Source organism: Rhinatrema bivittatum, chromosome 2 (genome assembly GCF_901001135.1).
Source record: "Rhinatrema bivittatum chromosome 2, aRhiBiv1.1, whole genome shotgun sequence".
Taxonomy (NCBI): Eukaryota; Metazoa; Chordata; class Amphibia; order Gymnophiona; family Rhinatrematidae; genus Rhinatrema; species Rhinatrema bivittatum.
This window is the reverse complement of record NC_042616.1, coordinates 709,816,171-709,831,279: the sequence shown is the minus strand read 5'-3', so window position 1 is coordinate 709,831,279 and position 15,109 is coordinate 709,816,171. Positions and strand designations below refer to the sequence as shown.

Sequence of the window (15,109 nt, the reverse complement as noted above, 5' to 3'; positions counted from 1 at the left end):
TGTGTACATCTTTTGTACAATTATATTTACACACATCTTTCCAAGTATAAACAGGTGGCTTAATTTCCCCCTTTACATGAAGGTAAAATACTGAGGCAGGTATATTTACAGCATGAAAAGGTGAAGCTTCAAGAGGGCACCTCCCAGCAAAGCTTCACCCACATTTAAGCCTGCATGGGGCCATTTTTCAAACACTAAATACTCCTGCATAGTTGTTTGGATATCAGGTTGTATGCAACAAACAGTATATCTTGACCATTATACATTTCAAAACCAGACTGCCTACAGTACATGTATTATTTTGGAAATTCAGTCATACACATGTAGTTCTCAAACACTTCTGAAACATCTCCAACAATCCTCTTTCCTAGATACGGCTGAGTTAGAGCGCTGGCCGGCTCTTATTTTTAGCTGTGTAAAGGCACCCAAGTCTTTGAAAATTTACCCTAAAATATTTTGCACAAAACAAAAAAAACCTATACAGAAAATACAGTATCACAAAAAAAGGAGACACTGGGAAAACAATTTACAATTTATATAAAAGCTAAAATTATGCAAAAGTTCAAGTGTTACTTGTATAAAAATATAGTTGTATCCATATGATTGTTGTATATGAATGTTTTAGATTTATTAAAAGGAAATGAACCAATCTCATGACCAGACAAACCTTTTCCACCATAATATATCCTTATGCCCTGGGGGGGGGGGGGGGGGAGGATTTGACCTGAGAAAATGTGCTGACTCAGCTCATGAGTCTACACTAAGGGCTCAGTTATTTTAAACAGCTGTTGTCAGGGCTTTACTTATTGGTAAAGGCTGTAGCAGGCAAAGCTGGTTTTAGCCCAATTAGGTTAAGCCTTGCTACTGCTGTCAGATAAGTAGCTTGAATCTGACCACAGGCCTCATTGGTAAGGATTTGTGGAAATCATCAGGTCCCTGGCTTCTCTACAAGCAAAGTACCCTATTTCTCCAGGCTGTGGTCCAAGGGGCAAGCTAGTACACTATGGGCCGGATTTTAATAGCTACGCGTGCGTAGATTTGTGCACGCAACCCGGCGCACAAATCTATGCCTGATTTTGTAACATGCGTGCGCAAGGGGGTGCACACCGAGCCCTAGGGGAGCCCTGATGGCTTTCCCGGTTCCCTCCGAGGCCGCTCTGAAATCGGAGCGGCCTCGGAGGGAACTTTCCTTCTGCTTCCCCCCACCTTCCCCTCACTTACTCTATCTAACCCACCCCCAGCCCTACCTAAATCCCCCCCCACCTTTATTTTGTTATTTACGCCTGCCTCTGGCCGGTGTAACTTGTGCGCGATCCCCTGGCACAGCTGCTGTGCCAGAAGCCTCAGTACTGGCGCCCCACCCACGCCCCCTTCCCAAAGCTCCGGGACACGCGTGTGTCGCCGGGCCTATGCAAACTAGGCTCGGCGCGCGTAAACCCCCCCGTGCGTAAATCCAGCCGGATTTATGTGCGCAGGGCTTTTAAAATCTGCCCCATATGCATTGAGGGTTTCCCTCTGCTAATGCAGAGCTGGGTCATTTAGCATATTCACTGTTATATTCTGTACAGCACAGACACAGCTTCACAGTTGTATAAAGTGCCCTACTTCTGCTCGATTCTTGAACATTTACTACTTAAAAAAAGATTTGTCCTTCAAAACACAGACCACTGTTCAGAGAAACCTCCAATTAAATATGTGCAGTCAGAGCCTCAGCAAACACTGCAGTATACTCCTACTGCTGCACTGAGCTGCTGAAATGGATAAACATACTAAATTGCATGGAGCAGGTTCCCATTTAATTCTAATGCACTTTTAAAGCTATAACTAGAAATGTAGGGTTTTGTTAACCTCTGCTCACTTAAAGCAGCTTTAAACCTAAGCTCCTTGCAGCAGCACTTCAGCTTTTCTTTAATAAAGATGCAGTCTAATGAAATGTTTATTGCCTTCTGCTGGCGTACACTGGCTCCTGCACTGTTCAGTACTGCCTGACAATTCATCAACAATGTAGCAGGGCCTACAGCAGACGAGAGAGGAGGTAATTCCATTTCCTACACCTAGAGTAGCTCACACATCTGTAGGGTGCATTGTGGCTATGCAAATAGTAACAACTGAGGACAGCTGCTTTTCTGTTTCATATAAAATACATGGCTATGCTTTCAACTTCAGACACCATTCCCTAGTTCATGTACCAGAAGTGATGGCAATATTTTAGAGCAGTAGGTTTTTTTTTTTTTGTTTTTATAGTATGGAAAATATTTTACCTAATCAGTTATCCTGGCAAAGAAAAGCAGGTTAGTATGTTTCCTCCTTTAATCTGCCGGAGCAATTCATGCAGTGGCTCAGTATAGACATGGTCATCCAGATGAGGCAATTATGTTTAACAACATGCCAGTTTCAGCATGTTGCAACAGCTGGTCACACCCATGCAGGCAGGTAAGAGTCTTCCATTGGAATGGTACAAGCCTGAAAAGCATCGGCTCTTGCTTACAGACTGAGCAACTGAAATGTGATTGTTAGGATGTTGAACAGGCAGGATCCATGCTGTGAGACTCTTGCCTTGTTATAGGAAGACCTCTGCTGAATGACTAGATATGCATCTTTAAATCCACCCCTGCCACAGATGCACCAATATGATTCCCTAAACATACAAGTTCCTGAGAGCTTTTGAAATTGATTTAAATTACAGCTAAACGCAGTGGTTATACCCCATGCCGCAGAGACCAGAATTATTATAAAAGGGCATGGGCTAGGAGCTCTTTTATTCTGTAAAATGATAGAAAAAGAGGTAGGTTATAGAGGACAATTAAAAGAAACTAAACCTTTACAGCCAAGGCTGTATTTTCTGTAAAAATATTTAAGCACAGTAGCCATAACAATATGACATGGGATAGAACTGGAGGCAAGTTTCTGTGAAAAACAGAGTACGGATGATAATACTTGAAGAAAAAAAAAAAAACACTGAACCTGTAGAAATATAAGCACAGAGGCTGGCATTTCAATAAGAGGTAAAGGATCACCAGAGTTTTTTGGCAACCTGCTACCTTCCCTACCTTAAATATAAAAATTTTACAGTTACAGGACCTGTAACATGGCATGGTCAGGCACCTGGACACAGCTTTGCTATTTTTACAACAGTATTTGCCATCAGTTATTAAACCCTAACTTGAATACCTAGCTGCAGTCCAAGGCCCTCATTCCATGTCAGCCAAGGGAAGGGAAAAGTGGGAGCCCATGATATTCACAGAGTTAAGAGACACCTTTGCTCCACATGGGGAAGACCCGATTTTGTGGCATTCCAGTAGCAAATCCAGGCAGAGGGCGCTCCTGTAACCCGGGCAGCAGCAGCCACCCATTCTGTCTCTCCTGCAGCCACATGAGCCTTACTAGGAGGGTGGTGTCGTTTTCTCTGTACTCTTCGGCGGAGTTAGAATGCCTCCAGTGCATACAGGGGATTGCCATCCTATTACTGGACAGTCAGCCTTTGAATTAACTTCCTCCTAAAATCAAAGAAACACAGTCAATTAGGTTATTTGAAGAAAAAGTACAGTGAAAGCCTCAACACCAAGCAGCATAAGAATGAAATATTTGTTGGCTGTCTGTCCTAGTCTTAGAAGATGAACAGCCAAACATCAGAGGGGCATTTAGGAGAAAGGCCACTTAGCTGCAAGAGGACCCACAGACTGTGTAGCTCATTTTCAAAAAGGGAAACTTCCTGCCTAATTGCCCTTTGAAAGTTACCTGTGAATGTTATACCTACAATTAGTATGGGCAGAAAATGGCTAGGAAATAAAAATGAGAATAGATTTGAAAGTGAATGTATTACCCTGACTCACCCATTCCTGATCTGTAGGAACACACACCTCGCATTCTGGCTAAAACTGCATGTGCTGTAGCAGTCTGTGTGTATTTTTATCTGAACTGAGGACAACTGACCGTTATTACATGATCATTTCATTTCCTCGAGTCCAGTCAGACCAGTCCAGAAACTAAGATGCAGCTCAGAGTGTTTCAGAACCACAGATGTGTGTGTTTTACCCATTTTACAAATACAGGGGTTTTTTTTCTTCTTTCTTTATTTCACCCAAAATAAATAAATAAATGAAATTAATAAAACAAAAGAAAAAATTGTCCAGTTCGGCCACCTAACACCCCAGCTCACATGAAACCACCACAAAAAAAAAAAAAAAAAAGCTTTCACAGACTATGTCCACATAGCCCCAGCATGTTCTCCTCTCCACCTCCAAAATACTCCTAGCAGATTAAATTGTTCATCTTAAAGACAGTTTTTCTGGTGGCTGTTTCAGAGAAATAACTTCAATAGGCTCAAAGAGGGCAATACTAAGTTTAGATCCCAAGCTGGAACATGACCCCAAAGTGGTAGCCTAATATGGTTAATGCCTCTAAGAAAATGAATTACATCCAGACGTAAGGACAAAGGAATACAGCCTCTAAAATAGGCAAGAGCTGCCAACTGCACCTTCAATGAATTAAGCACAAAAACCCTTGGGAGAGGCTTTCCTACAAAACATATAAGATCATGGGTATCAATTCCTTGCCAGGTACCCATAAAAGAGTATAAATTTTAAGTACATATTCACAATCCTTTGGCTAGATAAGCCTTCTCCAGGGCCAGGCTATAAGACAAAACGGAGCTGTATCCTTCTGCAGAACCAGACCCTGCAAGAACAGGTCCTTCCAAAAAAGGAAGTCTCAACTGCCTGCCAAATAGAAGACACATCAGATCCACACACCAAAGACATCTCAGCCAGTCCAGGGCCACTAGAATCACCAGCTTGGAATGCACTGAATCACTCTCCCAAGCACGGGCCTCGGCAGAAAGACTCAGAAGCAGATAAAGGGGATGCAAAAAATCTAAATAAATAAAAACCAACAAATGAACGTCCCTCTTTTGACTGAAAAATCTTTGGAGCTTTGCCTTCCTGTCAGTGGCCATCAGATCCATCAATGGAAGACTCTAGCTAGCCACAATCTGATTTAAATGCAACCTGTGAAAAAGACCATTCCCCTGGATCCACCACATTACAACTGATGAAATCTACTTGAACATTTTCCAAGCCTACAATTTCCTAGTGTGGAGCCAGATGGACTCAGGACTATTGGGTTATATGCTCCCCTGCTAGCAGATGGAGACAGTCAGGTTTCAAAGCGAATATCACCTTAGATACTCCCCTGCAGTGACCTCAGCCCTTCAGTATCTCTCCGTCTCCTAGCAGATGTGGATGTGCTTTCCTTACAGCAGCATTGCTGGTATATCAGGACTGCAGTACTCACTAGAAGAGGAAAATTTACCTTTAAGTTGGAGAAAGATTGAGCCCCACCCTCATACGGTGATACCTAAAGGTCCCTCCCCCACTTGAGAATTCCTGAGGCAATTTCCGAGATTCCTCAGAGATGTGCCTTGGTCTGGTGGCCGGTTCCCGGCGTGGACTTTACACTGCTGAAGCAGCTGAAAGGCAGCAGATACAGGAAGCAGAGCACGATGGTGACAGCCAAAGTCCTCTCCCCCTGCAGCCCGAGACCATCTCTGTACTCAGCCAGTAAGAACTTAGCCCAGGTAAGTAAAGAGAGAGAAGAGGATTCCGTCTGAGTCAGAGATGTGGAGGGGCTTCGGTAAGTCCATCCTCTGGTCTCCTTGCTTGGTGCGCCAAATTGACGATGTTCACGATCCCGCTGAAGTAAGGGAAGGGGACTTCCAAGCAGGTTGAGCAGCCCCCCCGATGGGCTAGGCCCCACTTCACACCACGTGGTAGGCCGCTGCGATGCCATCTTGCGCGCGGTTTTGTGCTTCTCCATTGCCCTTCATAGCAGTCTGTATGGCTGGTGCATGCTTAACATCATGCATACACGAACTTCTACTTATGCGCACCGGTACAGGATCTGTGCGCACTCGATTTCAGGCGCTAGCTGGCTGAGCACACAGCTACCGTTTATTATGGCCCCGGCAGCAAAGAAGCATAAGCGACACTCTTTGTGCTGCCTGCCATATTAGGGCTACACAGTCTGACCTGGAGTCTGCACTGTGAGGAGGGTTGGATGCCCAGAACTTTTCCAAGCCTAGTTCCTCTCATTCAGAAGATGGGTCAGCCATGACCTTTATCCGGCAGCACCCCGAATCTGAGTAATCCCGGGGCTGGGTCTAACCTCAGGAGAGGGAAATTCAGCTGCACCTACCCCAGTTCCTCCTGGGCTAGGTATGGACCATTGGAATTTTTTTTTCAAGGCCTTCAAGCCTTTGTACAGGCACAATTGGTCTCTCCTGCCCCTGTCTGGACCGAACCCCAGCCGGGAAGGCCTTGCTCTCCCAGCCCTATCAGCAGGCCTCAATACATGCCTCACCTCACCAAGGGTAGCCCTGACAGGGACCCAGACACCACGGATGACGAAGGGGATGCAAATTCATTGGAGGATGGGGAAATTGCTCCTAGCTTGGAGCCATATTGGACCATGTTACAGTTTTTCCATAGAGATGAATTGCCGGTCCTGGTTTCCCAGACCCTGAAGACTCTGGGAGTTCCTGGTAAGGACCCTATGATGGAACCTAAGAAGAATCCCATCCTGGTGCTCTACGGAAAGCCTCTTGCTATTTTCTGATGCTGGAAGTCATCCAGGAGTTGATTGACCTGGAATGGGTCACCCCGGAAGACAGTTTTAAAGGAGGTCTGGCATTGGAAGCTCTGTACCCACTGGATCCGGCGGCCAGAGAATACCTGCGTTTCCCCAAAGCGGATGCCTTGATTTGCGCTATTTCAAAGCGAACAACTATCCCAGTGGAGGGAGGAGCGGCCTTAAAGGATGCGCACAATAGGAGATTGGAGTCCATCCTTAAACAAGCCTTTGTCGTGACAGCAAAGACACTTCAGATTGCTTCCTGTTGTGCCCTGGTGGCTCGCTCGTGCCTGCTTCTCGAGAGAGAGAGAAGTAGATACTCAGGAGTGCCTTCCAGAAAGGCTATGGAGCCTGCTGCTGTCATTTTAGCAGACGTGGGCTCTGACCTAGTCCGTACCTCGGCCAAAGGAGTGGCCTCAGTGGTGGCAGCTAGAAGACAGCTATGGCTACGGAATTGGTCAGCGGTCGCAACCTCTAAGGCAAAACTTACAAAGATGCCCTTTAAGGGATCCCTCCTATTTGGTAGTGAATTGAAAAAGCTGGCCAGTAAGTGGGGTGAATCTCCAGTGCCTCGGCTACCAGAAGAAGCGCTTTCGACCCTACAGGAAATCATTTCAGACATCTCAGTTTTGCCGACCCATCCAAGGGATGAGGAGATAGGGAGTCAACTAACCCTCTTCTACCAGCGGTGGGTTGAGAGCATGTCGGACAAATGGGTACTGGATATCATACGAGAAGAATACACGCTGGAGTTTCGAGGCATCCCTCAGGCCATATTCATGATGTCTCTGTGCCATTCCCAGCACAAGAAGCTAGCAGTGGAATCTACCTTGACAAGGCTCCTCAATTTGAGGGCTATCATTCCAGTACCTACACCCCAGGAAAATACAGGGTGCTATTCCATCTATTTCATTGTACCCAAGGAGGGTTCCTTTCGTCCCATCCTGGACCTCAAGAGCGTCAACTCTCATCTTCAAGTAATTAATTTCCACATGGAAACTCTGTGCTCCGTCATAATGGCCGTACAAGTGGGGGAGGTTTTTTTATTTTTTTAATTTACATTTTTTATTGGGCACATAATAAGTAAACATTAGAATATAACAGGTATGAATAACTAATCGCAATTGACAGTCGTCGCGACATGTAGGCATGAATAGTGCACAAAGTAATCAAATAAACGGCAGTGCTATTTTTCTGAAATCAACTACGGCTAAGTGTCTTTATTGTCCATCCTCGGTAATGTTTTCTGCCCATCCAAAGTGCTTCATCTCCAATCTAGATATGGTGTCCATACTTGGTTGAAACAAGGTATATTATGTTTTTTTGTGCCGTCATCTAGTACAGGATACACATAATCGTCCAATTTGCGGAATACCACCTCCACACGTGGTACCTGCACCTGCTTCCAGGTGGTAGCCAAAAAACACATCTAGTTCCTAGACATATCTGAGTTAATAGCATATTAGAATATTTATTGCTCACCATGGCAGCATTTAGTAATGCACCTTCTGAAGTCAGCTCAGTAGGTTTTCCCATAATACTTTGCATAATGTTGGAAACATCACTCCACAATCTACTAACATTAGGACATTCGCACCACATATGGAAAAAGGTTTCCGATAATCCACATCCCTTCCAACACAAATCATTAGAGCTAAGATTTGCTCGGTATAGCCTATAAGGAGTAAAATGCCAGCGAAACAATACTTTTAGGCCATTCTGCATAAGAGTAGCGGATACAGAACAGCTCTTGGTATTTAGGAATATCATATCCCATTCTTCCTTAGTAAAGGATTTATTTAGATCCTGTTCCCACGCTTTAATATATTTCATTCGATCGACGGTCGTTTTCTGTAGGAGAACATAGCTCTTGGATAAACCTCCCTTGATTCTATCCACTGCCTCACACCATACTTCGAACTGCACCTTGCCCCGTGATAACGCCCCCGCTATGGCTTCCTGTCGCATAAAGTGGCATATTTGGTAGTATGGATAAAAGTGTGATTGCTGGAATTGATACGTAGCCCTAAGCTGAGTGTATGGCAGGAGTCCATCCCAACCCCATATCTGGCCCATGATGGTAAGACCCTGATTTTTCCAATCCCTGTTTGACACAGTGTCCCATCCAGGAGAGAAGTTCTTATTGTGAAACAGGTGAGTATTATGAAAGAAATTCCTCACTCCTGTGATGGTGTGCTTCCACTGTGACCAGACCTGGAGTGTAGTTTGTAAGGACAAGGTCAAAGTCCCTTGGATCATCCAGCTCTCAAGTGGCTGCCAAGTGAGAGCCTTTAGAGGCATATTTCCCGCCGCTGTTTGTTCAATAACTATCCATCTTGGTGGTTCTCTCCCTCTATGCCAGGCGATAATAGCACTAAGCTGCGCTGCAGCATAGTATCCCTGGAGTTTGGGGACCCCCATGCCTCCCGCAGTCTATGAATGTGCAATACAGATTGAGCTACCCTGGGAGGTCTCCTTTTCCATATGAAGGCGAATAACCTCTTCTGCCAGCCCTTTAAAATCTTTGTTGGAATATTGATTGGTAAAGACTGAAAGAGATAATCGAATTTGGGAAGAACATTCATTTTAATCATGGTAATGGGCCCTGTCCACGCTATCGAATGATTCATCCAATTATCGAGATCTTTAACGATCTTGGCCGTGAGTGAAATATAGTTCAGTTTGTACAACTCGTCTAATTGACTGCTGAGTGGCATGCCCAGGTATTTAATATGTTTCTTTTCCCATTTGAATAGAAATTTAAGTTGCAGATCAGCCATCTGGTCAGGAAGCAAAGAGATATTAAGCACTTCCGATTTGTCCAGGTTCAACTTGAATCCAGACAGTGAGCTAAAGGCTCTCAGTAATTCAACTACCCTGTCCAAAGACATTCGTGGCTTCGATAGCGTAAATAGCACATCATCTGCGAACAGAGACATTTTATAATCTACGTCTCCCACCTGTATGCCAGAAACAAGGGGATCATCTCTAACGCTTGTAGTAAATGGTTCTAAAAATAATGCAAACAACAAAGGCGACAGCAGGCATCCCTGTCTCATGCCCCTACAGATGGGAAATGGTTCCGAGTACACACCATTCACTTTGACACGGGCCTCCGGCCTCTCATATAGTTTAGCCAACCAGCTACAAAATTTTGGTCCAAAATTCATTTTTGTCAAAGTTTGGAAAAGAAAATGCCAGTGGACCATGTTAAAGGCCTTCTCCGCGTCTACAGCAAATAATACTACAGGAGTTTGATGTTGTTTAGCCCACCACAAAAGATCAATGGTTTGCCTGACATTATCCACGGCTTTTCAGCTAGGGATAAAGCCCACCTGATCCAGGTGGATCAACTTCACCATCACTCTATTCAGGCAGTTTGCCAAAATTTTCAGGTTGATGTTAAAGAGATGGGTCTGTATGATCCGCATTCCATAGGATCCCAACCTGGCTTTGCTAAAATAGTGATTCCCGCACCGTTTGCGCCTGCTACAAGTGAGTCACCAGTCTGTAGGGCATTATATGCCGCCAGGAGGTGTGGAGCTACCTGATCTCGGAATTTCTTAGAAAAAGAACTCGTGTACCCATCGAGTCCTGGAGCCTGACTGACTTTGAGCTCACTAACTGCTTGTTGAATCTCCAGAGGGGATATTTCTGTTTCCAAAAACTGCTTCTCCTCCTCTGTAATTTGGGGCAGTTTAACAGTGGCAAGATATGTGGTTATACCATCTGCATTAATATTAGAATCCGCAGCATACAGGGTGCCATAGAACCTTTGGAAAAGCTGCTGCATCTCTATGGGCGTATTGAGAATGGTACCATCCTCTGCCTTAATGCTCGTGATGAGGTGCTGTTAGACTTGTTTTTTCAGTTTTCGTGCTAAATTGCCCCACTCGAAATGTTCATGTTTCACCTGTTGAAGGACGAACACATACTCTTCTGCCTGTACCTCCCTTAAGGAAGTTCTGGCTTTTCATAATTGGGCATGAAGGGTATGGGAGAGAGATGCTTTGTGCTGTTTTTCCAGTAAGGCATTTGCAGCAGTCAATTTTGTAACTTTCTCTAATTTCATCTTTTTCTGGTGGGAAGCTTGTGAAATAAAATTTCCCCTTATAACCGTTTTCAAACATTCCCAAAACAAATTCTTGGACGTGGTAATTGCCCCATTAAACCTCTGGTACTCTATAATGGCAGCTCGGATGGACTGGTAGAAAGAGTCATCCCCTAGCAATATATAATTTAGCCTCCAGTATCTAATGCCTGTAAGTCAAGTCGTAACCACAGCGGTGCATAGTGTGACCATATAATGGCACCTATATCTATCTCCCGCACCTGTAAGCTAAGAGCCCTGTCTTTCAAGAAGAAGTCAATTCTAGAATAAAAGTGATGCGGGTGGGGGAAAAAAGGTGTAATCCCTGGCCTCTGGATTTCGATAGCGCCAGATGTCCTGTAAACCCCTGTCCATGATAAACTTTCTAAGACTGAGGCGCCCCGCCCTGGAACCCACCCTTCCACCAGTTGCGTTATCTAGGCGAGGCTGATTAGTGATATTAAAATCCCCAGCCATGACTAACTGCCCAACATCCACCTCATCCAACACGTGTTGCAGGCTATCAAAAAAAAAAAACTGTATGTTCAGAGTTGGGGACAAACATTCAACAATGTATATTTAACCTGGTTCAGTTCAATTTGCAATAATAAATATCTTCCATTCGGGTCGCTCATAATTTTTGTAACTTGGCATTGGAGATCTTTGTGCAGTAAGATGCTTATTCCCATGTATTGTGCCACCTTAGAGGCCACTGCATGGACCTGGCGTGAGAAAAGGGGCCATTGAAGCAATTGTTCATACCTATGTTTCAAGTGAGTTTCTTGTAGAAACAAAATATCGGCCTTGGAAGTTTGGGCCTCATTTCTCAGCAGGTGTCGTTTCTGCGGGCTATTAAGTCCCTTAACATTAAGGGATATGATCGACATCATGCGTCAAAAGTACTGGCATACTGCAAGCTAAAGTGCCATGCCACAACCTCCAAAACACCGAGGCCCATCCCCCTAATCCAACCGCAATCCCTTGTTGTGATTTGTCCAACAAAATAAGTGCTGCGACAGAGTTTTGAATGCTCTGTCGTCCTGTAAAACCCAGTAATATGTCATCCTATCTGTACCCCTTGCCCCCCAGCCCTGACCCTCCCTCTCTTCTACCTGTGCTTGCAAAGCCCCACAGCCCTGATTCTCAATCATAGCTGTTTCAGCTAATGGAGGTATGTCCCCCCACGGCCATCAGTAACAAAACCTCAACTATGAAAAAACATGTATGAAACCTTGAATACGTTGAAGGATATCTTTAACTGTACTGCCATGCAGTAGCGTGTCTTCCAAATTTGAGCCAAACTTTCTCAGTTAATAACCTTGGGGGAAGTCCTTCATCCTGACCCCTTGTGCTCTGATCGGTTGTTCCCTGATTTTCCACAGAGCCTTTTCCCACCCTTGGTGACTCATTGCCATCTCGGGGTATCCGCCGGTGCCGAGTAGGGGATATTCTTCTTTTCTCTTGTGATTCGTACCATGTGGCCTGCTTCTTCCTGCTTCATTTATAGCATGCGCTTTGGAATTACTGCCTTGAATGGTCATGGCAATACCAAATGGGAAAAGCCATCTGTAGCGAATATTTTCTTTCCTCAAGGCTTGAGTGAACATAAAAACATAAGAACATAAGAAAATGCCATACTGGGTCAGACCAAGGGTCCATCAAGCCCAGGATCCTGTTTCCAACAGTGGCCAATCCAGGCCATAAGAACCTGGAAAGTACCCAAAAACTAAGTCTACTCCATGTTACCATTGCTAATGGCAGTGGCTATTCTCTAAGTGAACTTAATAGCAGGTAATGGACTTCTCCTCCAAGTGATATCTTTAAACTCCATTCTTCTTTTCACTGTGATGGGAGAGATATCTGCAAATATCATGACATTATTTGACTCCCAGTCCCAGGTCTGCTGTTTCCTGGCATATACTTGCTCTTTTACTGAATATTTAGAGAAGCAAACTACAATATCTCATGGCTTGCCAGGCAACTTAGGTCCCAGGGTTCTGTGAGCACGCTCCAGCTCCACCACTGGCATATCCGTGTCTGCCCCAGAAATGTGACCTTGCAATAAAAGAAACCTGCATACCTTGTGAATAGTCTCTCTGCAGTCTGCATGGGCATCCGTTTCAGGAATCCCCTGAAATCTCAGATTATTATGCCTGCTCTGGTTCTCAAGGTCCTCCCAGTTAACTGAAAACATCCAAACGAACGCTCAGACAAACCGAAAAACAATGGAGACGAACACCTACACCAAACCGAAAGACAAATATAGAACACTTCTACACAAATATACAGCTGACCTCAACACAGCAAAGCGCAATTTCTACACATCCAGAATTCATGAATACCAATTCAACCCGAGGACCCTCTTCTCATACGTCAAAGAACTCACCAACCCAATCCAGAATGACACAATGCCAAACTCCAACAACATCTCCAGTGACAAACTAGCTCAATTCTTCAAGGACAAAGTCGACAACATCATTGCCAAGATTCCCCATTCCCACAACGACTCAACAAATATCCCTCCTCCCATCCACATTTGGACCCAATTCACTCCTGTTGCATCTACAGAAATTGAACCCTTCATCAAAAAAACCAAACCAGCATCCCACCCCGTAGACTCCATCCCCATCAAAACCCTAAAACTCATCAGAGAGATTATTGCCAAACCTATAACCCAAATCATCAACCTATCCCTCGAACAAGGAATCTTCCCAGACAAACTCAAAAACGCCATCATCAAACCTATCATAAAAAAACCGCAACTCGACAAATCTGATCCTGCAAACTACAGACCAGTCTCCAACCTCCCATTCCTAGCAAAAATCATCGAGAAAACTGTCAATCAACTCACAGACCACCTCGACGCCCACAATCTTCTCCATCCAACACAGCACGGCTTCAGAAAACTCTACAGCACAGAAACTCTCCTCCTCTCCCTCACCGACACCATCCTCAGAGGCCGAGACAGTGGCAAGACATTTCTACTGATCCTCCTCGATATATCAGCCGCATTTGACACCATCAACCACAGAACTCTCCTCACCAGACTTAAAGAGATCGGTCTGCAAGACACTACACTCAACTGGTTCAAATCATACCTCTCTAACAGATCCTTCATTGTCAAGACAAACTCTTCTGAATCCTCCCAAGTGCCCCTCACCCATGGCGTCCCTCAAGGTTCTTCACTATCCTCGACCCTCTTCAACATCTACCTCCTCCCACTATGCAAATACCTCTCTGATGCCAACCTCACCTACTTCGTTTATGCAGACGACATTCAAATTCTCCTCCCCATCACCAAATCCATTGAACTCACCATGGAAAGATGGAACAAACTCAGTTCAAATTTATCTCAACTGCTATCACAACTATCTCTCTGCCTCAACCAAGCCAAAACAGAAATCATTCACATCCAGGACGACCGTCCCGCTTCCCCCCTCGAGAGCACCCCCTCAAACAACACAGGAAGCGCAAACAACACTGGGATGCCAAACTTATCAAGAACCTCACTCACACCATCCACAAAAAACCTAGGAGTAACCATCGACAGCCAACTCAACTTTAAACGACACATCTCCAATATAATCAAAGATGGATTTTTCAAACTTCAAACACTTAAAAAACTCAAACCTCTCCTCCAACCGCATGATTTCCGAACAGTACTACAATCAATTATTTTCTCAAAACTCGACTACTGCAACTCCCTCCTCCTTGGACTTCCTGAAATCCACATCAAGCCCCTCCAAGTTCTACAAAACGCCGCCGCCAGAATTATCACCAATCACAGAAAATCCTCCCACATCACACCCACTCTCAAAGACCTCCACTGGCTGCCCATCACACAAAGAATCCAGTATAAAACCCTCACCCTTCTTCACAAAAAAATAAACAACAACAGAATGGTCTGGCTAAACAACAACATCCAACCATATTTCACACAAAGAAATCTCAGATCCACCAACTCAGGTCTCCTCTCCATCCCAACTCTTAAAAATGCTCACCTCAATACAACACGCAAACGAGCCATTACAATAGCTGGCCCTACCCTCTGGAACTCCCTCCCCCCACAGCTCAGAAACGAACCCTCACCGCAAGTCTTTAAAAAACAGCTCAAAACATGGCTGTTCTTGAAAGCATTCCCTCCTGAACCCCAACATCCTATAATAAACGCTCTTGAAAGCCTTACCGCATAACTTCTACTCTGCATGAACGCATAACCCCTCCCCCCTTCTCTATCCTCCCTTTTCCCTGTCCCCCACCCTTCCCGTAACCTCCCTCTTCCCTGTCCCCCACCCTACTCATAACCAAGTCATATTGTACATATTGTATATAGGCTATTTGCCATTTCTATATACCCACTAATATTTAATTTTAATTTTATTCATATGTTAC

At 44.7% G+C, this 15,109-nt stretch overlaps 1 protein-coding gene across 1 annotated transcript in view; it reads right to left on the bottom strand.

Moving 5' to 3' along the window:
* Positions 1–2,177: 2,177 nt before the first annotated feature.
* CCNE2 (cyclin E2) overlaps positions 2,178–15,109 on the bottom strand; it is a 97,916-nt gene continuing 84,984 nt past the window's right edge. Inside the window, exon 12 of the mRNA XM_029591732.1 lies at positions 2,178–3,497. Coding sequence (XP_029447592.1) covers positions 3,384–3,497 — 114 coding nt within the window. The 3' untranslated portion in view covers positions 2,178–3,383. The remainder of the gene's footprint in view (positions 3,498–15,109) is intronic.